The 26,522-nt window shown below is 43.0% G+C and overlaps 2 protein-coding genes across 4 annotated transcripts in view; one reads left to right on the top strand and one right to left on the bottom strand.

Moving 5' to 3' along the window:
- Nucleotides 1-854: 854 nt before the first annotated feature.
- On the bottom strand, nt 855-11,242 carry fzd6 (frizzled class receptor 6). Of its 2 annotated transcripts, XM_062398760.1 has the most exons (9): nt 11,040-11,242; nt 10,866-10,908; nt 9,378-9,815; nt 5,783-5,979; nt 5,113-5,692; nt 4,572-4,991; nt 3,926-4,074; nt 3,427-3,828; nt 855-2,594 (listed from the first exon to the last, which is right to left on the bottom strand). In XM_062398760.1, the coding sequence occupies exons 3-9, from the start codon at nt 9,561-9,563 to the stop codon at nt 2,432-2,434; spliced, it is 2,097 nt and encodes a 698-aa protein (XP_062254744.1). In that variant the 5' UTR covers nt 9,564-9,815; nt 10,866-10,908; nt 11,040-11,242; the 3' UTR covers nt 855-2,431. The 2 variants fall into 2 exon arrangements, with proteins under 2 accessions (XP_062254744.1, XP_062254741.1); XM_062398757.1 differs by lacking the exon at nt 10,866-10,908.
- A 3,311-nt stretch (nt 11,243-14,553) lies between these two features.
- The window catches only part of klhl32 (kelch-like family member 32), a 28,601-nt gene continuing 16,632 nt past the window's right edge, over nt 14,554-26,522 (top strand). For both annotated transcript variants that reach the window (XM_062398763.1, XM_062398764.1), the window contains exons 1-3: nt 14,554-14,741; nt 19,389-19,566; nt 24,813-24,920. In XM_062398763.1, the coding sequence (XP_062254747.1) occupies nt 14,596-14,741; nt 19,389-19,566; nt 24,813-24,920 (432 nt within the window). In that variant the 5' untranslated portion in view covers nt 14,554-14,595. The remainder of the gene's footprint in view (nt 14,742-19,388; nt 19,567-24,812; nt 24,921-26,522) is intronic.

A 26,522-nucleotide genomic window follows, 5' to 3' on the forward strand; every position in this document is an offset into this window, starting at 1 on the left:
CCCCCCAAAGGAAAATTTAACTGTTCACAACTTTTCTTTAACTCATGAGAAATAATTCATAGTCTCATGTAAGGATGACTAAACTCTGACATGTTTCTCCAAAACAACACTCCTCCTGAGGAGAAATATGGAGCCAGAGACAAGACAAATTTGATTCCTTTTTATTTATATAGCATCAAATCACAACTTATTAAAGGCACTTTATAGCAAGGTCTAGAGAAGACCATACAAAATAATAGAAAATCTCAACAGTTCCCACAATGACTAAACAAAGGGAATTGTGGATAAAATAAACTTCCTCTTTCACTGGAAGAAACTTAGCAGAACCAGACTCAATGTGGAAGGCCAAGAACCAGACTCACTGTGGGCTGCCGCGACCGGTTGGGGAGAGCAGGGGGAAAAAAGGGGAGCGAGTAGAGGTGGGTAGCAAAGGAGAGAGAGAGGAAAGCACAAACAACAAATGATCCTGACCAGACCTGCTCAAGAGGTTTCTCAGGACTTGAATTTAATCACTGAGACAATAATCAAGGTTAGTTTTTGTCAATCCATGGCCTTGAACCAGTGACCTTCGAGTCTGATGTCAGTGTTTTCTACCACTGCCTTATATATATATATATATATATATATATATATATATATATACATATATATATGTGTGTATATATTTTGATATTGTGAACACTCATGTGGAGGCCAATCAACTGTTTTAAGTTAAGATCTTTAATAAGGATGAGGCTGAGGCAAAAGGAAAGCTATTTCTCAGGGGCTTAATTTAAGTATGAGGAATACGGCTAAATAAACAAAATATAGAACTTACTAATATATTATAATTCAGACAATTATTGACACAAACATAAATTCAATCTTTTATTATTCAATATTTTATCAAAATGAAATTACAAATACAAAATTGAATTGAAAGACAGGCTACATAAAAACAGTGCACAGAACTGTATTTACACAGGTTTTCAAAGTGGGAGAGTGGCTCAGGGAATATAAGTGGGAATTTATGGATTTTGTAGTCACAGATAAAAGGTAATGGGGCAAAACTACATAAACTTAGTTGGGGCGAGGAGGCCCCTCTTTCCCAGCTTTGACTGGGGTCCCCATTCTCACACTTTGAAAACCCCCTGTTGTACAGTATTTAATATACACAACTATCATAAGCATATAGACCCCAGTCCACATGCCAGAGTAAGTATATACAGTAGAAATAGGCTGACGAGGATTCCCTTTTCAAAAGTGTTCCTGGAACTATCATGTGACTCCCAAATATAAAAGGTAAAGAAAGCTGAGGAAAGAATCGGAAGAATCGGTCGCTTACACGGCAAAATACTACAGCACAACACATGTTCTAATAAAACACACTTCTCGAAGGAGTGCATATGATCTGTGACCCATATGTTATAAAAATAAAACCAGAACCTTTCAAATATGACTGCTTACGTCTATTCATACTTTAAAAGTAGTGGTTTCTGCTTCTAACAAAGAATATTGCAAGCCTGTTTGATTTGTCTCTTAAATTTTCTTGAAGATCATAAGACTTAACATCTACAACGAGAAACACAGGTAGACATCACACATGCAAAACATCTGTAGGTTCTTTGAGGAAGAGGAAGGCACATTCTTTCAGGAAACTATAAAGCTCAAATCCAGATTCACATCTTGGAAATGCTTACAAGGGTCAAATTGGCAGAATCTGTGTTTACACAACACAAATATCTAGGAAAATGGAGTCAAACATAAAATGAAAGATCTTCTTAGAAAACTTAAAACAAATGTTTAAGAGTATGCTTCTTTTTGAAGAAGAAAAAAAAAAGTTGCACACTGTGTATTACAAGATGAGGTTTCACCTTTAACACAAGGAACAATAAGACATTCAATAAGAGTTAACCACAGGAAGTCTCTCCTTGTGCTCAATGTTTGGCATCATCATAATTCTAACAAAACCCTCAGTGTAACGACTAGTCCAGTCAAAGACAGAGAGAAAAAATATGCAGATTAATATTTCTTGTGCTAACTAGTATGCATTATATGCTTCTGAGCTACCAATGTACAAAGCAGTAGAGCTGATGCACTCTTTAAAATCAAACTAGTGGTTTTAAAATTGGGATAGAGCTGCGCTGCCGTGTGTGTCAGGCTAAAAGCTCAGTAAAGCTGAAAGACATTATTGTGACCCATACTAATTTCATCTAACACCTTTAGATTCTCTGCTAAAACTCACTGAACCACATATGAAATACTCAAGGTAAGATACATTTAGCTGGTGCTGAAGATTCACTGTCTATAATGAAACAAATAAATTTATAATATGATGTATAATACTACACAAAGAGGTAACATCAACCAGCAACATGTGTGACTGTTTTCTCAGTGGTATCATGGATGGATGGGTGGATAAGTGGATCGGTGGATGGAAGGATCAGATCTCTCAGCAGCTGCTATCCTTTGTGTCCTTGCTCTCCTCAGGCACCAGGTGCACCAGCTGGTGGGTGGAGTCCTGGATGATGCTACTGTGTGATTTTTTCATCACTGGATGTTGCTGTCCAATGGGAACCTGTCTGGCCTCTGACAGCTCGCTCCTTGGACTCATTCTAAACCAATCAGGAAACATTCAAGGTTAATGGTGGTTACTGCTTGTGTAGGTGTAGTTCCATATACAAAAAAGCCATGTTTTACGGCAGGTAGTAGTCGTGTTACATCTAAACTTTAGAAAAACAAGAAGGTACAGACAAGATAGAACAGTTGTATCTAAAGCGTAGTTCCACTTCAGTATTTTCAGACCGATTTGCCAGTCACTGCTGAATTTTGCAAGTTGCTGACAAAAGCTTCTGATTGGTGCTCGATCGGCAGTAGCGAATCACCATGTGTGCACTCTTCATTACAGAAGCTTGCAGACACGTCGCAGACACTTCTCAGATCAGCTGAGGCAGCTCCTCTCTACTCCAACCAATCAGGGTGCAGGACAGGGTGAAGATGATGAAGGTAAATGTAATGGAGAGAGGCTCCCCGATTTTTTTACATTGCAGTCTGTAAATCGGAGAAATCGAGTGATAACCATGTGTGTCAGGGACAAAGTAACACAAACTCTGTGCAGCTTTTAGTAACTGCTTTGGGCTCAGACAAAAACATAAACACAAAATGCCTGTTGTGTTCTGGTTGGGTTCATTTAGCTTTCCCTCAGGAACACGTGTTTCTGTTCAAACGCGATCCGAGCCGCTCTCAATTCTCAACAACCTAAAGTCCACTGAAGCGTTTCCCTTTCTCCAGCTTGATGTGTCAGACGAGCAGGAACTCACGACTTCTAGACAATGATCACAAGACAGCTAGTCATGTCATGTGAACTGCGAAGTGATCTGCTGACTTTGAAATTATGAAAGTATAGTGTGAACTCTGCTTATGGTTTCTCAGATCTGTCTCACTAACCTCCCATCCGGATGCAGGTTCTGTGAGTGGCTGCTGAACTTGCTGGAACCTTCACCTTTGCTGCGTCTCTCTCCCCGCTCCCTCTCTCTGTCCCTCTCCCCTCTTCTGGAGCTTCGGCTCAAGGTGCCCCTGTCCAGGTGCTCCCTGGCTGAGGTCTCAGACAGAGAACCTTGCATGTGGGGATCATGGTTGCCCAGTGCAGAGGTTCCTTTACTGGGGGTGCTGGCGACAGTGGATGCGTTGGTGGCAGCGGCGCCCGTGCTCGTGCCCATGGACTTGGAGATGACTTTGAGCCTGTGGGAGCTGGGCTTGTAGTGTTTCTTCTTGTGCTGGACGCGGCTGTTGTGCTTGAGGAAGAACTCGCAGGACTCCTGGAGCACCCGGCGGCTCTCGCTGATAGGACTGTGGGTCAGAGATCATGAAAATGTTAGGCATTTATAAATCTACTTCTGGAGTAACTGAATTTGAATTGTAACAAATCAGGAAAAGGAGCGCTCACTCTCTCTTGCGGGTCCTGTTGAAGAAGTAGGCCCACTGAGAGCATGTCTTCTTGCTGCTGACCCAGAACACTGCAGATATTCCAACCACCAGCGTCATCAAGTATTTTACCAAAAACAGAGAGAGGTCGGGACGGTCGTTCTCTGTTGTCTGAAACAAAGAAGCAAAATCTCATTTCACAAAAAATCCTTGTGATTTGGAAGAAGTGTATGAATCATCATATATATTTTTGATCCCGAGATTCATTTTCAACTTCAGCTTCAAGCGCAGACAATGGCATTTCCCACTGTAGTGAACACTGTTCACTGTGTTTGTATTTCATATTTCAAAATAAATATACTGTTGTATTTGGGGATTTCTTCTGTTGATTCAAATTTGAAAATATCTTGTCCAAAGGGACACTGGCCCTCAGGCCTTCTCTTTATAAGCTCTCCCTGTTTCATTTTGTGTTTGTCTGTTCAACTTGTGGTAATTAGGAATTTACCTCATGTATCAGCTCAGAGTTTTAATTTATTGGACTTACTAAGTTCTATTTGCCAGCAACTTTTTGTATTAAAAACTTTTCCTGCATTGCATATTTGTTAGCATTTGAGTCCAGTTCAGCATAAACATGATAGTAAATTGCAGTGTGAAGGAGCCACTGCTACCTTGTAGGAACATGGGATGCTGTACTCCTGACAGCGGTCGTTGATCCAGGTTTCCTCCCAGGCTCTGCGATGACTCTGCTCGTAGGTGTAGCAGGCTAACAGAGTGACCAGCGGGACCAGATAGAGGCAGCTGAACACACCGATGCGGATCATGAACTTCTTCAGCTTCTCCTGGTTACGCTCGTCGTGCTGAATGACCTGTCTTACGTGGTTGAGAGAGACGATGCCTGCCAGGATGAGGAAGAGGCCGACTACGACACCAACTGACAGCGGAGCCAGTACAAAGTAGCGTAGGGCGTCCAAGTCATAAAGTCCCACAAAACAAACCCCGCTGATGTTGTCCCCCTCAACCTTGTTCATGGCAAGAAGCATGACAGTTAGCGCCCCGGGGATCCCCCAGGCAGCAGTGTGAAACCACACCTACAGACAAACGACAAAGATTAATGGTTTTAATTTATCATTTTATATTTTCTTGACCTCTTTTCTATATTGTCTTGCTATTTTCAAAGAACACCTGAGCATAAATTCCCCAAATCCTTACCGCTTTCTTCTCTATGGCTTCGCAGCTCCACTTGGGTCCAGCTGCCAGGAACCAGGTGATGGTGAGGATGACCCACCAGACAACACCAGCGATGGAGAAGAAGTAGAGGAGCATGAAAAGCAAAGTGCACCCTTTGCTCTGAGAGCCGAGCACCACTGTATCCACGCCTGCAGGCTGCACTGCCTCGGTACAGGCTGCTTTGTTCCCCAGCAAGAACCCGATGAAGTATATGAGCGAGACAAAGCTGTAGCAGACGGCATAAAAGATTATGGGCCGCTCAGGGTAGCGGAAACGTTTGACATCAATTAGGAAAGTGAGGAATGTGAAGAGAGTCGCTCCGAGACAGATGATGGAGCACACGCCGATGAAGCTCTTCGCAAACTCAATGTCGTGAGGTTTGAAGTACATGTTGGAGCAGGGCGGGGCACAGTCCTGAGTGCCCAGGAACGATGCTCCATGGCCTGGCTTGGTCTTTAACTGCAGAGGGCACCAGAAGCCCAGGTCCCTCATAGCTGATGAGGAGATCACTGGCGTGGTTGCAGCAGGAGTAGAACCATCATCGGAACTACATGAATCTAATCTAAAGGAAAAAAATAAATAACGGGTTAATCAATTGATAAGGAAGAATTTGTATTGCTCTTGTGGACCGCTGTAAGTGAAGCTTTCTTACTTGTCACACTGTAGCTCAGGAGGCCATGTGATGCCAAAGATCCGGATATTCTCCTTGCAGTCTGACAGAACTGCCTCACAGTGCTCTCGACAAGGACGGATCACTTTATTCTCCTCAGTGCATGCTGGGATAAAGGCTTGACATAGGAAGTGGTGGACGTCTGGAGAGCAGTGTAGAGTTGCCAGGGGCATGAAAGGCTGAAGATGAAAAGAAAGGTTATGTAGTGTTGTAAATTAATTTTTCAAAATAAGAAGGTATGATACACATTTGAACGTAAACAAAAAATTCATGAAGTGGTTTGGTATTTATATACATTTTGAAAGGTAAGGGCAGATTAACACATTGTGCATTTTCTGAAAATTAATTCTCATTTAAAACGTCATCATTAATAGTGTTTTATACATTTCCCAATTATGATTTTTGCTTTAAGATAAAACAGGAAAAAAATGAACTTTTATTGATCAGTCATGTCAAAATATCAAGAGTTTCACGCCACTCTTTTGGGAAAACAATTTTTGATAGCTATTTCTTAGTGCAATTGTGAGCTGAGTATGGTATTAATTTCATCTTGTTGAGCTTCAGTGCTCTATAGCGCCACACAAAGGGGCCCATTGACTGGCAAGCAAACCATATTCTTCCTTTCAACACACTGGTCAGGGACTTGTGAGAGGGGAAGAAGGAGAAGGGGGTGCAGTCTAGGTGGCAGGAAATGAGTGTGCGGACATTTGGAAACACACAACCGGCCAAGAGGGCTGGAATGCACAGAGCTGTTGATAGGTTAGGCTGCTAAGGAGCCGCACAGTATTAGTGTGTCCACAGGGTGTGTAGATATGTATCAGTGGGATACACGGCTCACACTGAAGACAATCTCATGCCAGTTAAATAAGTCAACATCATGTATATGCTTTTGTTTCTGTATCCTTGGGTTTTAGGTTTAGACTTTGTAAACAGGGAGAGGTTTCTTTAAAATCGCCTCTAAACCAAGTTGCATCAACCAGAACTTATTATTATAACCATGTGGACATTTTAAAGCCGTCGGGGACTCAACTGCTGGTTTGAACCTCATCAGACCTTTATATGCAGAAAGACTGACGTCAATCCATACTGCCAAAATTTGTACACAAAACATATGCATACGCTCTAGCACAGTCTACTATTCAACGTTTTTCATTTTTCCTCCTGAAATCCAGTCTGGCAGTAGTCCCAGTTCTTGGCCTTGGGCTTGCCCTCCCTGACAGTAAGCGTCCTTGTTTCCCTAACTGTGGAGGTCCTGGACTCCTTTTCAGTGACTTCCAACTTGCTCAACAATCTGACCTTTATTTGCTTTAGAGCAGAGTTACTGTAAAAACTGCCCTCATTTCGGGAACAGGCAGGATCAGTGCTACAGGTCGAGTTAATTTGGACTTTAAGACAAAATCCTCTGCAGAGAATTTCATGGCAAAGTACATCAAGGATTAAATGATTCAAGAAAAACGGCTGGACACTCACTTTTCAAACTTTACTTCAGACTTCTAAGACCTTTGGGTGATCCCTGTCTGTACAGTACATCCACTTTGTTTTAGTTTTCTAACACATCAAACTTGTCTTTTTTTGAAAAAGCTTGCAAACAGAGGTGGAATCTAGGACCAAGGGCAGAGAAAGTTTAGCCCTCCTGTGGAAAAACCTACTGATAGACTGGTGTGAGTCCAGTACGCAGCCAAAGTCTGCTTGATTACAGCATTGGGACTTTATGGTAACTCATGGCACCATTTCAGAGAGCTATGTACAGTATGTATTGTTGAATGTAGACCACACTGTAGCATGTCACCTGGGCGACGGCACTGTGGAGGTACGAGTGTGTACAGGGGGGAGAGATGAGTGAGTGATTAACAGAGAGAATACTAGTTGTGGTATGCAGGGTCGGCTTTGTATGGGACTGGGTGTGTCCCTCCCCTTCCTGCACAAATCAAAGGCTCCTCACAACAAAGTCGATAGAGTTGCCGATGGCCAAGGTTGCTGTGAAATGAGAAGCCTTTACCTTTGCCAGATGCCAGACAAAAGACTCCTTCAACAGATCACTGTTCACACTCCCACACCAAACATGTGTAACCCAAACCCAGGCCCTCAGGCAGGCTTCGATAACAGCAACAGACTCACTGATGAGTCCCAGCACCAAAATTGTTTGTAACTGAGGGCATTAGTAGTCAGATATCACAGTGAGTATGTTTTAAGAATTCACATATTAGCAACATAAGGCACTTGACTTGGTGTGGGTGAAGTTCCACTTGGCAAGATTGTATCACGGAGAATTGATTATTAGCATGAAAATGTAACTTTAAATTTAACAAAAGTTTGTAACTGCAGCTATAGTCTATATTTTCCCACTTAAAAAAAACAAAAAGATACAACTTGTGTGAGTGTGTATCAGCCATTGGCTTTAACTCTTGCTTTTTACAATAGGTTCCTATCATAAATAAGAACTAGTGTAGTGCCTGTTCTAAAACTGCCTATAAATGGGATAGTCAAAATGTTTTATTCACTCATTCTCGCCACTCTGATGAAGGGGAATGTGAAGTGTTTTTCGAGTCCACAAAACACTTTTCAGAATTTCAGGGGTAAACAGCATTGCGGCCAAGTCCAATCTAATGTCCGCTACCGGACATGACGATGCTACTTGCATACCCTTGTGTGAGAGCTTGTGTGCAGTGTGTGTACGAACGTGAATGTGGCTCCAGAGGAAATCAGAGGACATTCAGGCTTAAAACACGGTGTAAATTCCATGCTTGGGCCCTTAACAGAACACATGCTAAGTGTGAAGGTGATAAGATGAACAATTCTTAGGATATGCTTTCCAAATACAGACAGACAGAGATTTGGAATATTTTTCATCTTCCTGAATACACTTTTCTTGTTACTAAACATCAAGAAATTCCTTCATTCACACCTTGAATCTTCACTGAATTTCAATATGAAAATGTAATTATTAAAATTATGTATTATTTATGACAGCTGAGAGTTTACACATTCATGGTTTTCTTGTTCACAACATAACTGTTCATTCACTCCATGGTGCTCTATAACAATCATGCATAATTTGTGGACAAACTGTGGCTGGTAATTTGTGTCTAGCTGTTAATGACCATTACACAATGGTTATTATGGTTCAATCAATATGCTCCTGAGGAGTGATGGACACCTACGTCAACATGTTCCAGTTCATCATACCAAATACACATTCTGTCCAAATTCAATCTGATGTATTTAAAATGTTCTTGGAAACTGTGAGATCTCCACTTAATTTAAAAATAAACTTTTGTGTGTTTGACCATTGTTTTTAGTGTTTAGCCAAATACTGTTCACATCCACAGCATTAGTCTGTATTGACTAAAAAGCAGAAATAAATCTGTAATATATCAGGTCTTTTAAATAAGGAATTACCTAAGAAAAGTTGTAACTATATTCATAAATATTTATTGAACAACAAATATCACTGCATATAAAGCATGCTGTTAATCTGTTTTCAGGCAAAAAAGTAATTTTAGAGGCAGTTGACAATATTGATTGGCTGATGTTCAACCAGTCAAATATTAGCATAAATAATGTAATGAAAACTCACCTCCATATTGCTGGCTGCAATATCCTGATCATAGTGCTCCATCATGTTGGGAAAGAAGGTCATGTTGTAAGGCACCCCCAAGCACCGATGCACTCTGATCGGCTCACATGTAAACAGGCTGTGGGGAGCACACATTCTCACCCATATCAGTGCCAGGCACACCCACAGTGGTCCTGGCATCAGCATTGTGGCGGCTGATCGGGAGGGAGGGTGTGTGTGTGTGTGTATTTTTTGTGTAAAGTAGAACAGACTTCTTTTTGGCTCTGTGCAAGGTAGTCTTGGCTCAAACGTGGAATTCCCCTGGCTCACACAGTTATCCACATTTCACTCCACCTGGGGACATCTCAGAGGAACGGGTGGGTGTTGCAAGAGGTAAGACTTTCCCATCAGCCCCCCCGTCAGCATGGCCTCTGGGTCACAGATAGGAAACCCACGTCCCTGAAATCAAAGTATTTATACTGAATTAGATTTATACTTTCAGCTATAAAAGGAAAGAGACTTTGGTTTGCGACCACAACCTTCATTTCATGAACACTTGTCCTCAGGAGTTGAGAGTTCTGTAGCTGATTATTACTGCATTACGCAGTTGCAGAGCAGACACAGACTGAAGCGCTTTCATCAAAACAGCCTTTAATTGCACTACCACATAAAGAAAGAGGTTTAACTAGGACTTATTTATTTCTTTGCACTCTTCCAGGCTCCTCAAGGCCCTCGGGCTGCAGTGTGATGCATCAGTGTTGAGAGAGGCATCAGGAAGATGGAATTAATAGACCAAAATCCAGTCAATCCCTGTGCAGCCTTTAACTACGTACATTTACACGGGGCGGGGAATGCTTCAAGATCCAGGCTGATTCAAAAGAATGGGTCTCAGCTTGTTGCCGCATATTAAACTTCCCAGTCAAGCGCCAGTGTTTTCACATGAACACAAGTAACAAAGAATCTTGAAAGCCTGACAGAACATAATATTGTAATACAAAAGCATCAGGATCAGTATCAGTGGTTTAGGTTTTTGTAGGTGCCCAAACAGGTCTAGATCAGGATATTATTCCTGGTTATATCCTGTATAATGACACGTATACATATATGTTGTAATCAACCTACATCCAGATATTATCTAATAAGAATAAGGAAATAAGATGATGAAATGTTTGCTTGAATTCCTGATGATGGTGCTGATGGCACCGATGGGCAGAGTTTACTTATTTTTTCCATATCTCTGTTTACATGGTGCCATGTCACAAGTCCCCACAGTGCACACCGCAGGTTTCGAACTTTCACTCAAAAAAAGCTGCAGAGTAAGTACAGTTTAGTTAGCGACTAGCATAAAGTTCTCTGTTAGCATATTAGCAATGACTGAAAATACAATAAAGACACGAACCACCAACAAGCAGCCACGCGCACGTCAGTAAAAACAACAAACAACACTTCACCTCTTCAGAACTTAAATTGAACCTAAAGCCAACTACTGTAGAGAATATATCAGTTCACCTCCGGCAGAAGAAGCCGTTTCCCCCCGTACATTAGACTCCAGCTGTGGGGAGAGAGTACAGTGAACATCCCTGCATCGGTTCGCTGCCATGGTACAACCGGGGCCCGGAACAACTTTGTGCAACAGGAAAAACTATGTGGGGGGGCTGAAAATAACGAAACGTAAACACTTACCCTGAACTGTGCAGGAGTTGGAGAAGCAGCTGACTACATGGAGGCAGCCGGTGTGGATCTGTGGGGGATTCGTCGGAGTGTTTCCTGAGACAGACTCCGGCTCGGAGCCTCCAGCTTCAGTCCCTGCGTGTCCGACTGCTCCCAACCGTGAGCGGCATTCAACTGCAGTGGGAAATAGGACCACTTCACTGCACACGCGTGTCAGTGTCGATGTGAACAGACGGCCACGTTCAAACTGGTGCACAACAAAGAGAACAACATGATTGTGCTGATATCATATTTGTTTTAAATGCTTTTTGCTCCTGTGTGTTTGGGGTTGGGGGTTAGATTTTAGGACAGTGAGATTGTGGGTATGACTGGGAGCACTTGAACGCCGCATGTGTTCAGATCACTCAGTGTGTGGATATATGTATCTAAAGCACATGGTGACGTCACACTGTTTTCCTGACTCAGTGTTTTTTCTTTTCAGTGTAGTTCCTGCATCCATATCAACAGAGGGTGGTTTTGATTTTTCGTGGACAGATGAAGAGATAAAAGTTTATCTTTACATTATTTTTTAACAATGATTATTCACATTTATTTACATTTAAGGCACTGATATCAGTTTAAAACACCGGTGTTGACACAGTTTAATGGACAACATAACACAACAAACCTGGGGCATACATAAATAAATATGAATAAATAAATAGTCTCGTTCAAGCAATGTAACCAAGTCCATCCAGTAAGGGGCATGTTTGTCCCTCGTGCATTGAAGAGATTTTGGAAATATTTTGGCTTGATTCTTCCATGGGCTTGACTTTTAAATATGAAAAAGTGCTTTCTTAACAGAATCAGAGTATTTATCAGAAAGCCCACATTTGTATTCTTTTAAAGTAATCCAGCTATAATTTTAAAATAAAGAGATAAAGGGAAGGATGCATGTGTAGTTTTCCTTTATTCAGCTGGATGGTGTGATCCCGAAGTATTTCATAAATGTGTCTAGGACCGACTTTTAAAGAACTAAAACCCAGCAGTGCCTCTCAGAGAATACTTAAAAAATATCAAAACAATAATATACAAATAATGGAAAAGCATTTTAGACTTAACCGACTGTTTCTCACACAGGATGTATCCAGATCATATAATAATAATCATCATCATCATCATCATCATCATCATCATCATCATCATCATCATAATGGCAATGTATTTTTATTTTTCACACAAATTTCCTACACAGAGGAAGATTTAAGGTGCTGTACAGGGACATTAATTAACTTATAAACAATTAAGGAAGCACACATATATATATTTTTTATCTTGCCATTGAAATAGGCCATCACTTCTCAAAATAAAATGACTTTAATTCTGCATCTAGACCCACGTACATAAATCGATTTTGTCCTGTATTGTTAAATGCTAGAATAACAAATTTAATCAAAAGGCTGTTATGTGGGGTGGAATTTCTAGCTCCAGGTCCAACCCTCCTCCTCTGATGTGCGCCGCAGGATGACTTGCGCCACAGGACGTTGTGTCAGCAAGACTATGTGCCCTGCACGATGATGTGCGCTGCACGATGATGTGCGCTGCAGGACGGTTTGTGCCGCAAGAGGATGTGCGACGATGAGCACCGATGTGCGCCCCAGTATGATGTGCACTGCAGGATGATGTGGCTGCAGGATGATGTGCTACGCACGATGATGTGCGCCGCACAATGATGTGCGCCGCAGGACTATGTGCGCTACAGGATGATGTGCACTGATGAGGTGCGCCGCAGGATGATGTGCCCAGCAGGATGATGTGCGCTGCACGATGATGTGCGCTGCAGGACGATTTGTGCCGCAAGAGGATGTGCGGCGATGAGCACCGATGTGCGCCCCAGGACGATGTGCACTGCAGGATGATGTGGCTGCAGGATGATGTGCGCCGCACGATGATGTGCGCCGCACAATGATGTGCGCAGCACGACGCCTGCGGTGATGATGTGCGCCACACGATGATGTGCGCTGCACAATGATGTGCGCAGCAGGAAGATGTGCGGTGATGATGTGCGCCGCACGATGATGTGCGCCGCAGGATGATGTGCGCTGCAGGATGATGTGCGGTGATGATGTGCGCTGCAGGATGATGTGCCCAGCAGGATGATGTGCGCTGCACGATGATGTGCACTGCAAGATGATGTGAGCAGCACGATGATGTGCTGTGATGATGATATGCGCTGCATGATGATGTGCGCAGCATCCTGGGGCGCATGTCTTGCCAAACATCATCATGCGGCAGACATCATCCTGCGGCGCACATCATCACCGAACATCATCGTGCAGATGATGTGCCGCACAACATCATGCTGAGCACATCATCCTGCCGCGCATATCATCATCACCGCACATCATCCTAGGGCGCACATCATCCTGGGGTGCACATCATCCTGCATTGCACATCATCCTGTAGCGCACATTGGCGCACATCGTCCTAAAGCGCACATCGTCCTGTGGCGCACTTCATCCTGCGGAGCAAATCATCGTGTAGCGCACTTCATCCTGCTGTGCACATCATCATGCAGCGCACATCATAGAGTCATCCTGCAGCGCATATTATTATCACCGCAGCGCACAACATCCTGCTGCGCACATCATCCTAGGGCGCACATCATCCTGGGACGCACATCTGCGCACATCGTCCTACAGCGCACATCATCCTGCCTCGCACATCATCCTGCAGCACAAATCATCCTGCGGTGCACATAATGGCAATGATACGTGCTTAACGTCAGTCTCCAAAACACCAAAAAGTCTCCAATATCACCAGAAAAAGTCGCTAGATTTGTCGCTAGTAGCTTTTGACAAAAAAAGTCGCCATGAGTTTTTGGAAAGTCGCCAGATTTAGCGACAAAGTCGCTAAGTTGGCAACACTGTGTGTGTGTCTCTGCAGAGGGGCGGCTCTTCAGAGCTGCGGGTTGCAGATCCCTGTCTACGGCGAAAGAGGATTTGTTTACTGCTCCGCCGTTAAAGAGATGCGGACGTTAAAACATTGGGCGCGCCACACAGTTTGATAATCACTGCTCTATACAGTGGATCCCCCCCTTGTCCGTTACATTTGGGAGACCCAGAAGTGAACTGTCCCCCGCGCCCCTCCCCTTCCCCTTTCTCACACAGCATCAAGCAGTGGCGCTGCAATTGCAGAGGGCGCCAATTTGCCAATTCCACACACACAGTGATATGATGGATAATAGAAAACCGCTTCGCTGGCCAGATTACTTTTTTTTCTAGTGCTCGTGCCGCCCCCACGTGACATTAGAAGGTGCCGACCCGGGCGGCTGCCCGGTTCGCCAGTGCCCAAAACCGCCACTGCCCCAGAGGTACAATGAATATCCCCTGTGGATTATGGTTACCCTACACAAGTGCACTTGCAGTATTGCAATGACCCACCAGTGGACGCTGTATCCTGTCTGTGTTCACATTCATGTGACCGCCGTAGTCACAGAGAGAGCGAGCGAGAGAGAGAGAGGCGGGGTTATAGTGTAACAATTTAGGGGCTAGGGTAAACCAATAAAGTGTCCGCGGTGGCTGAGCGCATGTGTCCGCGCTGCGTCCTGTCGCTCCGCTATCTCTCTCTCCTGTCGCCGCGGACGCAACGAGCCCAGCATCGGACATCAAATGACATTTGTAACGGAGGCGCCGCCAAAGGGGACGGGACTGATTCACGATACATTCAAACGAGGTGCGTATTATAAGCGGTTGTACAGTCAGATGATAAGAGGCAGCCGAGCACTGTGGATTCCTGCAAAGCCAGAAGGCGCTCAGAAGAGAATTCTGCCCGGGATAGTGTTGAGTGATGGATGCAACAGGATTATTGTGCTCGAACAAGCGGAGGTTCACTCTGTCTCTGTAGCTTGTGGACCGAGGCGCCGGCCTGTTGCTAGGAGACCTTTTGATAGCTGGGGATCTTTTTTGGAACGTGCCGGATAATGCACTAAGTGTCTGCTCCTCTGGCAACACAAACCGTCCTCCCCCAGATCATCCCCCCCGTGCGTTGGTCGTGCGTAATTGTCTGGTGTGCGTAAAAGACAACATTTAACCGCTGTGGTTGTTTTCACTTAGGAGATTACGATGTTTTTCCGGGAACAATGGCCTACTTGTGATTATCAGACCCTAAATATATCCACCTTCCGGATATGTTTAATCTTTTCTGAGACAAAAGTGATGAAAAGTCTTTCCATCTATCTATCTATCTATCTATCTATCTATCTATCTATCTATCTATCTATCTATCTATCTATCTATATATCTATCTATCTATCAGGTACTGGACTAAAAGCTGAATTATATATATTTTATATCCCAAGTTGTATTCCCTGATGTGGTTGGCAAACATGATTTCATTCCATTTCCACATCATTAAACTGTTTATGAAATGTCTTCCGCATGTCTTTTCCTTCAGTGGGGTTGGACTCCAGAATAGGCTGTCCATCATAAAATCAGTAGCATTTGGCTGTGACCAATCTGAAGGTCACTCCTGAGCGGATCAATAACTACATCTTGCAGGGGTGGACTCCACTCATGAGCAGCCTGTAGTACCCTCAGCCCTGCCTACACTTTGAGTAAACCACATTCATACATAGGCTTCCTCATGCAAAGTATCAATCGGATATAGACCTGGGATGACTTATTGTACGGTGAGTGAGAAGTGAATAGTGTTTCGATCGGAATATCCAGAGGAACTCGCTGACCTCTGTTAGCCTCCACTGCTGCTGCATGAGTATTATGTCCCTGGAGACTGTGGGATATCCGGTTCTGGTGTGTTGCACATTATGTCAAGGTTGTAGATACACTATAAGGACTTGGTGTAACTTAGACTCCCAGCTTGTTTTTGGACAAGTGCTGAGCTTGTTTTTCTCCTGTCTGAAGTCCTACTGCCTGTGGCTGTCACTGCTCCTGTGCTTTACATGAAACAGCCTTGAAAGAGCAGCAAGAAAGAATTGTCAAAGTCAACACCAGTGTGGCGGGGAGAAGGGAGAAGTCAGCATTAGGCCTGACATGTGGTTGCATCCCCTTCACACATTGCACAGGCGGCTGTCACAGTGCGACTGGGTCGAGTGGATGGACTGAGTAAAGCTGACGTGCTGTTCTGTCCTATCAGACTGATGTATGTGAGGAGACTGCAGTCCTCAGGAGCCACATACAGTAGCACCTCCTCCTCCATCTCCCCTTCCTTTGTCTAGGGGGCATGTCTTCTGAACCCAAGCTCGATGGGTGATGTGGTCCATCTGTCCTCACATACTCGATGCACTAAACATCTGCTGGCAAGGAGCCACCTACGTGGCACTGAGAGCTCTTTTCTTTATTTTAACCAGAGGATGAAAACCCAATGTTCAGTTAAGGTGTTCCCAGTGTGCAGAATCTATAGCTCTCCCTAAAAATATACCTTTTAGTTGGACGAGGTGAGACCAGGGAAAGCCCCCCCCCGCCTTCCCCGTAAGAAGAAGGTTGTATTTTCTATATGTCTGCAAAAATATGTTATTCCATGTCTCAAAAACTGTCTGTAGAGCTTGTCTGGCTCTAATTCTTGAGCAAAGTCATTCCAAAAATAAAATAAAAATTAAAACAAAATTATAATAATTATATGATTTCGTAAAAGCAAACTTTGCTCAAACAATAGTAAATTGTGTATTAGATGGGGACTGTTTTCAGCTTTGGATATGGTGTGTTGTGATCTTTTACAGCAGGATGTTAATGTGGTTGACTCCTGATAAGCTACAGTATCCTATTTCACAGCAAATGGAGGAACATATTTCTCCCTTTTGTTGCTCATTTATGAGAATTTATTGTCATGGGATTTGTTGACAATAAGATAAATGTAGAAGATTGCCAGACAATAAATTGGACTCCACCGTTTATCTTTATAAAGCACCATGTGCAGGATTATAGAGAGCCACCCCCAGTGGTATTACTAAGGACACTTTGCACAACTGGAGACATAGGCAAGGAATATGCTATCCATTGGATTATGGGAAATGTAGTGTCTTTTATATTTGGGTTGAATTAACATGCTAGTCGTATAAAATCTGATGTTTCTGCCTCTGCTGCTTCAAACTGACTTAGCCTTTTAATTATGCACACGGCATCATAGTCTAAACCTTTTATCTCTATTTTTATATGTAATTATACATATTCCTCATCATCATTCATTCCCCCCTTAAAGCCTTCCATTTTGTCATTCTCTTCCTCTGGATCTCCCTCTTTATGACAGTGTGGAACAAACAACAGACAGCCTGACTCATCATTCATCCTACTGCTAGCCCATATCCCACACATGTACCACCACACACCCATTATTTCCTCTGTGTTACACCCCATCACCATGACGGTGACCGAGTAGGCCTTCCTGTAGACAGCAGCATTTAGGGACGGATGGGACTGTAAGTGGACAGAGATGGACTTAGTTAGATAGGGTGGCATGCTGCTGATGGATGAGTACAAGCAGAGAGGGACTGAGGGTTTGGTTTGGAAAAAAGGTGGGTATATTTCTTGCAACATGGGTCCACAGCTTTGTCAGTCAGTCACTCAGTAAGTCAGCCAAATGGGTCCCATAGTCAGTGAGTTGGTCTCATCCAGCATAAGGAATCTGATTTGAGAACTGGGAGACACGTACTAATGGGCAGAAAGTGCTAGGACAGGTGGGAAATGGCATTCATGGCAAAAAAGGTAAATATTGAAAAGTAGAGAGAAAACCCAATGCATTTATTAGGTCAACATCATAGAAAATTAAAGAAAATTAAATGTTACCACTCACTTCTCTCTGCATGTGATGCTAGCAGGTTTCATGAACTGCTACAACAATAACATATATATATGTATTGAATGACTCTTATTGTTAATCAGACTCTTGCCTTGTTGCTCACTGTGGTAATTTCTAAAAATGTTCTTTGTCTTAAAATATAAAAAAACAAAGTGTCAGCGAGATTAAGACGGTTTGCAGCTCTCTGTGGCTGTACTTAAGCACTGTGGAGTTATGAGCTAACTGCTGGCATGATAAAATGATCACTGCATAGACTGGGTATGAAGATGGATGCCATGACACCTGCCCAAAAGCATCGTGCCACCTAGTGGCTGGCTGCTGTATACAACATAAATCTCACCTCTTACATGTTAATGGTTGAGACATGGGCCAAAGTAAAAAAGATCAGAGTACTTCAAATATATTTTTTCCAAAGATGGTCTCTGTCATTGTATGTACTTGTCATCATATTGATGTTTGTTCAAGTGCTCATATTTGTGGTAAGCTTGATGTTAATTAGTTATTTGATGCTATAAAAAAAAAGAGCCACAATTGGTCCAGCATGTGATTAGTCAGGGTGGCTCCATTCCTAGAACACTACTGCGCAGGCTCCAGCTCTAATGCGCAAAATGACGGCATTTATATATATCGGCTTAATCTCTAGATATTAGGAGGAAGTGGAGACGCATCGTCCATCTTTATATACACGCCGATCCATATAATGAATTAAACCATTCAAAACCAGAAATATCGATGGTGCTTGACGGAAAGTCAAGTGAGGACCAAAGCCATGACAATTGATCAATTGAAACCACAATTGATCATTTTAAATGCTCTGGGACAAAATGTGATGAGTGAACTCTGACCTGCTGGTGACCCCACGGGAACCATCGATCTTTTCGTTGGGCCGACCAACTAACACTGCCGTCAGTACAGCCACGCCGTACATGGTCGCTCACTGCTCTGTGTGTCCTGCAACAGATGGGTCAAAAGCAGAGATTAAATTTCCCTACCTGCATGAGTGTGCCTTTGCATGTCTGTGCATGTGTTTGGGACTAATAAATGCATCTCAATCTTAATCTTAGACATATACCCACTGTACTGTCGAAGCATTGGGAGGAGCGTAATTAGGAAATGTATCTATTCTGTGTTAAAGGGTTAATTTTCTGTCTTAGTCATAGTAGCAGGAGTGGTTTAGTAACAATGAAACAAGCTTTGGTAGGAGTACTATAAGTATTAGATGTTACTATTGTTATGTAACATCATAAAATAGCTTATCCGCAAATCCAATTACAGTCAACTATCTATTCACTGTGTGTGTGTGTGTGTGTGTGTGTGTGTGTGTGTGTGTGTGTGTGTGTGTGTGTGTGTGTGTGTGTGTGTGTGTGTGTGTGTGTGTGTGTGTGTGTGTGTGTGTGTGTGTGTGTGTGTGTGTGTGTGTGTGTGTGTGTGTGTGTGTGTGTGTGTGTGTGTGTGTGTGTGTGTGTGTGTGTGTGTGTGTGTGTGTGTGTGTGTGTGTGTGTGTGTGTGTGTGTGTGTGTGTGTGTGTGTGTGTGTGTGTGTGTGTGTGTGTGTGTGTGTGTGTGGCAGTAGGGAGATGCTGACAGGACAGAGGCTCTGCCAGTCAAAGTCCCACCAGGACTTGGTCCTCTCTGCCCTTAACCAGCAGAGGAAGGACGGCCTGCTGTGTGATGTCACCCTAGTGGCCAGCGAGCAGAAGTTCCACGCCCACAAAGCGGTCCTGGCAGCCTGCAGCGATTACTTCAGGGTGAGTCCTCCACCATATTGCATGAAAATGTATTTTGATAGCTGAACAAATAGTCCAGGCAAGGTAGCGTTTTACGACCGACTAATTGTAAACCCCGCCAGTATAGTCTTCAGGGTCACGGAGGCACACAAGCCTGAGATACAGGCAATTCTGTGATTAAGTAACTCAGAACTCTTCTCCAGTAGAACCTCAAACTCTCCCTCCAACGTCAACAGCTGCAAAGTTCCATAGTCTTCGGGTCTTTACAAATTGATGGAGTGGAAAGGGGGAAGTGAATGTATGGACCCAAAAGACTGCCTCTTGGGGGGAGCCGTGGAGTCCAAAATACATTTCTTAAAAAGAAACACCACAAATAAAAGTGATTAGTTGAATATGGAGCATAGGCAGTGTGAGTCTAAATGACAGTCTTACAGCAGATCATATTTCACAGGCCCACCTTGACTGAGCCCCAGTGTTTGCTTTTTCGAGCTCCCTCGTCAAGGCTCCTGTCTGATCCCAGTTAAGCCTCAGAGGTGGTCATAGGTAGACTTGTGCTGACAGACATCCAGACAGGAGACTTTCGTTGATGGGCCGCACAGTGGGAAAAGTGCCCCGATGAGATTTGATACAGGGACATTGAGCAGATTAGGAAATAGCAATTAATCCCTCTTGAAAATGAGAGGCAGATAAAATATAAATTGCAAAGGGATTAGTCCTCCTGTGTGAATGTATTTGTTCTAGCTTATTCTTCACTTCTGTCAATAGGGAGTAAAGAGATGGGCGACTCGCACTTCTCTCCTCTTTTGTTCGTACTCATCACTTATCCATTTCTTTTGGTTCTGTGGCCTCCATTTACATAAACAAAAGGGTCTCTTTCAAGTCCCAGCTGAGCCGAGCAACACTGTCGTTCCAGCAATCTAATTATTAGATCAGCTCTTTGCAGAAAGCAAGAAAAAATAACTCCACTTTCTCTGTTCCTATAGGGGCTTAACAACATTATCTGCGGTTTGTTATCTAACTGCACTGCTGGGGTTCAGTTCGCACATTTGAGGAGATGAAGGTGCCTTGTGTGCGACTGTGTTTTCTCTCTCCCTCCGCGCCTCTGTCTTTCACACCCCGTACGCACACGTAGCAGTGATTATAACACATTATCTTGCCCAGTGGACATGAGTGATTGTAATGAAATACCTGACCAAGCGTGAGCTGTTTACTTGTCCTGAAGGTGTCACCTGCCTCTTCCACTGCTGTCGCATTACCAAGACGTCTGGACAGCTCAGGGAGATACGGCCAAGTCTGTCACACCAGCATCACACACCACCCTCCGCAGAAAAGTACACACACACACACACACACACACACACACACACACACACACACACACCAACAGACACACACACACACACACGCAAACTTTGTCGCACAGAGAGCCCTGTGGTCAGGACAGAACTCATCTCAAAAGCTATTAATGTCTCAAAGAACCATTTCACCCAACCAGCACCACACTAAACTCTGTTTTTACTTCTTTATGTCGACAGTGAATTTATTACATTGTTTGCAAGGTATTGTTTGCAAGGTATTAAGGCAGTGTTAGGATGAAACATTTTTAGAACACTCAGCATTTATGAGGGGCCATTTTAGGGGTTCAGTATCTTGCCGAGGACACTTAGGCATGCAGATGGGAAAGAGTGGGATTCAAACCGGCAACCTTCTTGTTGCAGAACACCCGCCACGCTCTTCCCCATATATTACACTTACATACATTACATATTTCAGATATTTGCACTTTACTTCAGTAGTTTTATTTTCAGGTACTTTTCACTTTTACTCCACTTCATATTTCAGAAAATATCTATACTTTCTACACCACTACATTTGAAAAATGAATTGAATTACATTTTCACAGAGTTTATTATATTTTTAAAAGTACTGAAATAAGCAACAATGGTCCATTCACCCAATCTGAGCAGGCAATAACATTAGACCTTCCTCAACAAAAGCACAGAGCACGTTCTGCAGCATCACTGGTGAAGATGAAACACTTAAAATGGTTTGAGAAGAGGCCACAACCAAAACTCAGCTAATGATGTAGTAGAACGTTGCATTAGGAAATAGGATAGACTTGGCAAGTACTCTTACTTTTGATGCTTTAAATATTTTTTAAAGCAAGTACTTTATTCCAATAGAAAATATGAATGTGATACTTCTTTTATTTGAGTACATTTGTCTATTTATTTGTACTTTTACGGAAGTAAAAAGTTCGAGTACTTCCTCCACAGCTGTATATAGGTTGCAGCTAGTTACTGCTCTGCCTTCTACAGGGTTGGCTGATCATTTCATCAACTTTACATCGATCACTTAAGTGGCCAGAGAGGATGATGGTCATTAGTGCTGTATTGCACTCCTCTGCTGCAGTGTATAAAAAAAACACTCAGTTACTCCAAGTGCAACAAATCATAATTTATGGATTTTTCCTTCCAGATTGTAGCTACAAAAACAGTTCTGGCTCCTTTTTCATGCCAACTTGGGTTTTTTATTGGCAGAATATCAGAAACACTAGGGTGGACAACTACAATGGGTTTGTGTATTGTAAATCCTCAGGTACAGGACATACTATAATGCAGAATTAGTGAAGAATACATTGGTTGCCTATAGAAAGACCTGTGTCCTGTTCTCCAGACATGGATAACTGATCTAGCTTTATTTGAGTCTTGGTGAACTTATCTGGAACCTCTTACTAGTGTTCAGGTACATAGAGAAGAGACATGGACTTCAGGCCCCCAATCATGGTGAAAACATTGTGGTGCAAGCAAAACCTGATTAACAGTCAATCTAGTAGCAATTAAACTGCACCAAACTACGCACACTCATACTAATCAGTCCTGTATATGCGCCAGATTTTTTCATCAAGATCCGTGAATTATTCTCTGAGAAATAAAGGAAAATGATGAAATACGTCAAAATGTTAAAGAAAGTGATAGAAAAAAAAATCCCAGATCCACCCCTGAGCACCAAAATCTAATGGATTCTTCCCTGACACATACCACATCCTACCATCACGTTTCATGGTTATCAGTCCAGTAGTCAATCTGAATAAACCATAACCTCCTTTGCAGAGGGAAGTCTACTTTTTTTTGCCTGTAAAATAAAATTAGTTAGTTAAGGATAACTTTATTTGAGATTAACAAATTAATTCGCTGTTAATTATCTGGATGACAATGAACAAGATCAACCAGAACTGTTCGATGAACAGGGAGGCTGAACTAACAAATGCAATTAGGATATCATCAATAGCACTAGTTGTGTCTTAATGTATTTCATGGTCTTGATGTGGTTTCACAGATTGTTTTGTATTTCTATTGAATCCTGGTAAATGTTAAAACCTATTTAATGAGATGATAAGGGGCAAATGTGAAGAAGAAAACTTTTAGCAGAGGATTCCAACAGTTGGCAGCTTTAATATAAACCCACTGGTATCTGTGCTTGTTTAGTAACCTTTAGGAAATTCTCATGCAAGATATTCTGTGAAATATCTCCCTGTAAATATATAGATGATCCTCGGGCCTGCAGAAAAATTTGAATTTTTCACTCAGCTATAAAAACGGCCTCGCTGAATACTGTACTATTCCTCTGTGTGTGTGAGGGAGTCATGAGTCCTGTCTGGTATGATCACCCCAAGCAGACGCACATAAATCTTGCCACCAGCTCAGGCGAACTGCAGCACTGCAGCATCATGTGAAAGCACTGCAGTGAGCTACCCAGTGTGTCTCTGCACCGGATCTATATCCCAAGTCTGAGGGGCCATCCGTCACCACCAGCACTCCCTCAGCTCCTCCACCAAGGTCAGGATCACTGATGCTGGAGGGGAGCAGCTCTGTGGACACTCAGTGTGTGCTCCTTCAACCTCCCTTGTCACACACGCAAACACAGAGGAGAACATGTAAGGTGTGGAGGCATTTCCTCCTTCACATACACTCGGCTTTTTATCTTTCTACCTATATCTCCATCTAACAGTCTGCACTCTTGCTCATGCTGACCCCAGCTCAGCCAACATCACACCCTAGGTTTAGCCACAGGCCCTCCTGTGCTCAGTGGACCAGTGGATTTTTAATAGCCCAGTGATGAATCAACAAAGCTGAGCTCTGAGGAGAGAAGCCCAGGCCTTAGTTAAAACTCAGCATGGCCTTGAGTCGACCCTGTCTCATACATCACAACTGCCATCGGAGGGGGTCGGTGCCTGGTTGAAGTTCGTGTGTCCTACGAATCAGGGATGGGATGAGGGTTTGCGAGGAGTGAGCGTTGTTTTCGTGACAGAAAGAGATGCTATGCTAACTGGCCGGCCCGGGGGTCTTTGTAGCTAACAATGCAGTTATACAGAAGACATATTGTAGAGTGGCTGTGCTACAAACTGTGATCACAAAGATATGTGAAATTGGAATTTAGCTGGATCTCTATCTCTGATGCAAGGAATCTGAGGGGTAAAGAAATTGCCTATACCAGCAAGAGTTAGTTTTCAAAAGCTGTTTGAAGTGTCTGTTTGGCCCATTACAATACAGATAAACACCAACTCACCAACTAGATCTTCATAACTAAGAAGACATGCAGTTGAGGTTTGCTTCATCTCTTTCCAATCGCCCTGCTGCTCTCACTCTTCCTCTCCACACTGCTGTGTGTGTGTGTGTGTGTGTGTGTGTGTGTGTGTGTGTGTGTGTGTGTGTGTGTGTGTGTGTGTGTGTGTGTGTGTGTGTGTGTGTGTGTGTGTGTGTGTGTGTGTGTGTGTGTGTGTGTGTGTGTGTGTGTGTGTGTGTGTGTGTGTGTGTGTGTGTGTGTGTGTGTGTGTGTGTGTGTGTGTGTGTGTGTGTGTGTGTGTGTGTGTGTGTGTGTGCGCAAAAGGGACAGCGAAACCTGAGAGACAGAAGGAAAGTAAGACAGAGACGCTGTTTAACAGAAAGTACTGATTGTGCTATTTATTATTGCTGACCTCCGGTGCATAGGCTGGTAAATGAAAACAGAGGGGTTTCTGGGATGTTAGCTTGGGAGGGTTTGATAAACTATGATGCTCAGAATCAATCAAAACCTAGCAGAATCAACACTGAGGGACTGGAGAAACAAAGCAGGATTGACTTTACCATCAATACCCATGATTATTGGGAGTTGTAGTCCCAGTTTGTGTATTTTTTTTAAGCCAAGTTTGAAAATACACGATCAAATAATGTGTGATGTGGTGCTGCCTTCACTGACCTCCACATATTGGATCTATGTGTCATCAGGCCATGTTCAGCTTGTGCATGGTGGAGAGTGAGGCGGACGAAGTGACCCTGCAAGGAGTGACCAACGTTGGACTGAAGCACGCTTTAGACTTCGCCTACACTGGACAGGTGAGCATGAGCGACACAACTGAACAGGCACAGAAAAGAGCATTAAAAGATAATGTGAAGAACTATCATAGTAATCTTCATATCAGGAGGCGATGAGGAAAAAATCGCACACAGTAAGAGCACTGATGAAAGATTCAGACCCTTTACTTTAGCTTAAGTTGCAATACTGCAAAAATAAAAAAATACTCTCTAGACAAAAATGGTTTTGCATTAGAAATAGTTTTTGGTAAATGAAGTATCATCAGCAAAGTTATGTTTCATATTATGTTTCACAAAGGGAAATGTGTTAAAATGTAAAATGATGAGCAAATGGCCTCTTCTTTCAGTCACACACATTTAGCAGAGTCACAGACAGCCCTCACTAAACAAGCTCCTCAGACACCTCACTTCATATAAAGATAAATGCTAAATGGTCTGTTATTATATAGTGTTCATCTAGACTTGACAACCACTCAAGGCAGTTAACAGTTTAGTACAGTTTGCCATTCACCCATTCACAGGCACACATTCATACAGTGCATCTATTGCATCCTCAATGAGGAGTAGTTAAGGGTTCAGCCTCTTGCCAAAGGACAGTCTCATTCTTCATTCAGATGGGGAAGACTGGGATCGAACCGTCGACCTTCTGGCTGGAGAACTACCGATATACCCCTGAGCCACAACCGCCCCGGATGCAATACTAGTCTCCACTTCGTCCCACTGTCTGAAACCCATACTGCAGCCTCTCACCAGATGTGATTGAGAGGCTTTGACTTCGCTTTTGGGGAGCAGTCATGTCTCACACGCAAAGGATACAATACCATCACCTGTCACACTGTTAGCTAACAATATGCAAGCCAACAACAACATGCTATTTAAGAGCTAAACTAACTCACCAGCACTAGCGGATTCTAAACATGAATTGAAATGTTTTTTTGTTGTTTGTTTGGGTGTAGCCTATTTAAACTATTTTATTATTATCTGATGTTTCATCTGCAAACAACCTGCACATTCCACAAGTTAAATAAATGCTTTGCATATAAAAGCTCTGATTTCATGCTACAAAGCTGCTGCTAGTATTGTATCACTTTCCCTATTAAATAGCTTCACTATGCTACTCATACAACATTTTAAGTTGACAGACTACTACTCAAAGTTGATTACATAAAATATATACAAATATGTTAACTAATTTATAAGTGATGATGTCAGCAACTCACACACATTAACATTTTCTCAGAATTTCTGAGTTGTCGTCCACGTGAGTTTTCCCAGTCAGGAACTTATTTTCCAATTATTCCAAAACCACATGGATGTACCATAAGTACTTAGATCCAGTAGTTGCTTCACCACTGCCAAATGTGTCACCAAAATAAATCAGAACATGGATTTGACATTTGGATTTTGGATTGCCACTTTTAATCTCAGCAGCATTAGCCTCTGCTGCTGCATGCCTTTGGATCCTGTGTTGTACAGTGTACTGGTGCTCTATATTTTACTACTCTGGTCCCTCCACATGTGTGCTGTGGTCCCGCTGCTGACCTGAGACCTCAATAAGAAACAGCATTTAATTCAATTTTAAGAAAGAGGAGTAAGGGCCACAGTGTTTTTATTTCCATACTA

Source organism: Platichthys flesus, chromosome 11 (genome assembly GCF_949316205.1).
Source record: "Platichthys flesus chromosome 11, fPlaFle2.1, whole genome shotgun sequence".
Taxonomy (NCBI): Eukaryota; Metazoa; Chordata; class Actinopteri; order Pleuronectiformes; family Pleuronectidae; genus Platichthys; species Platichthys flesus.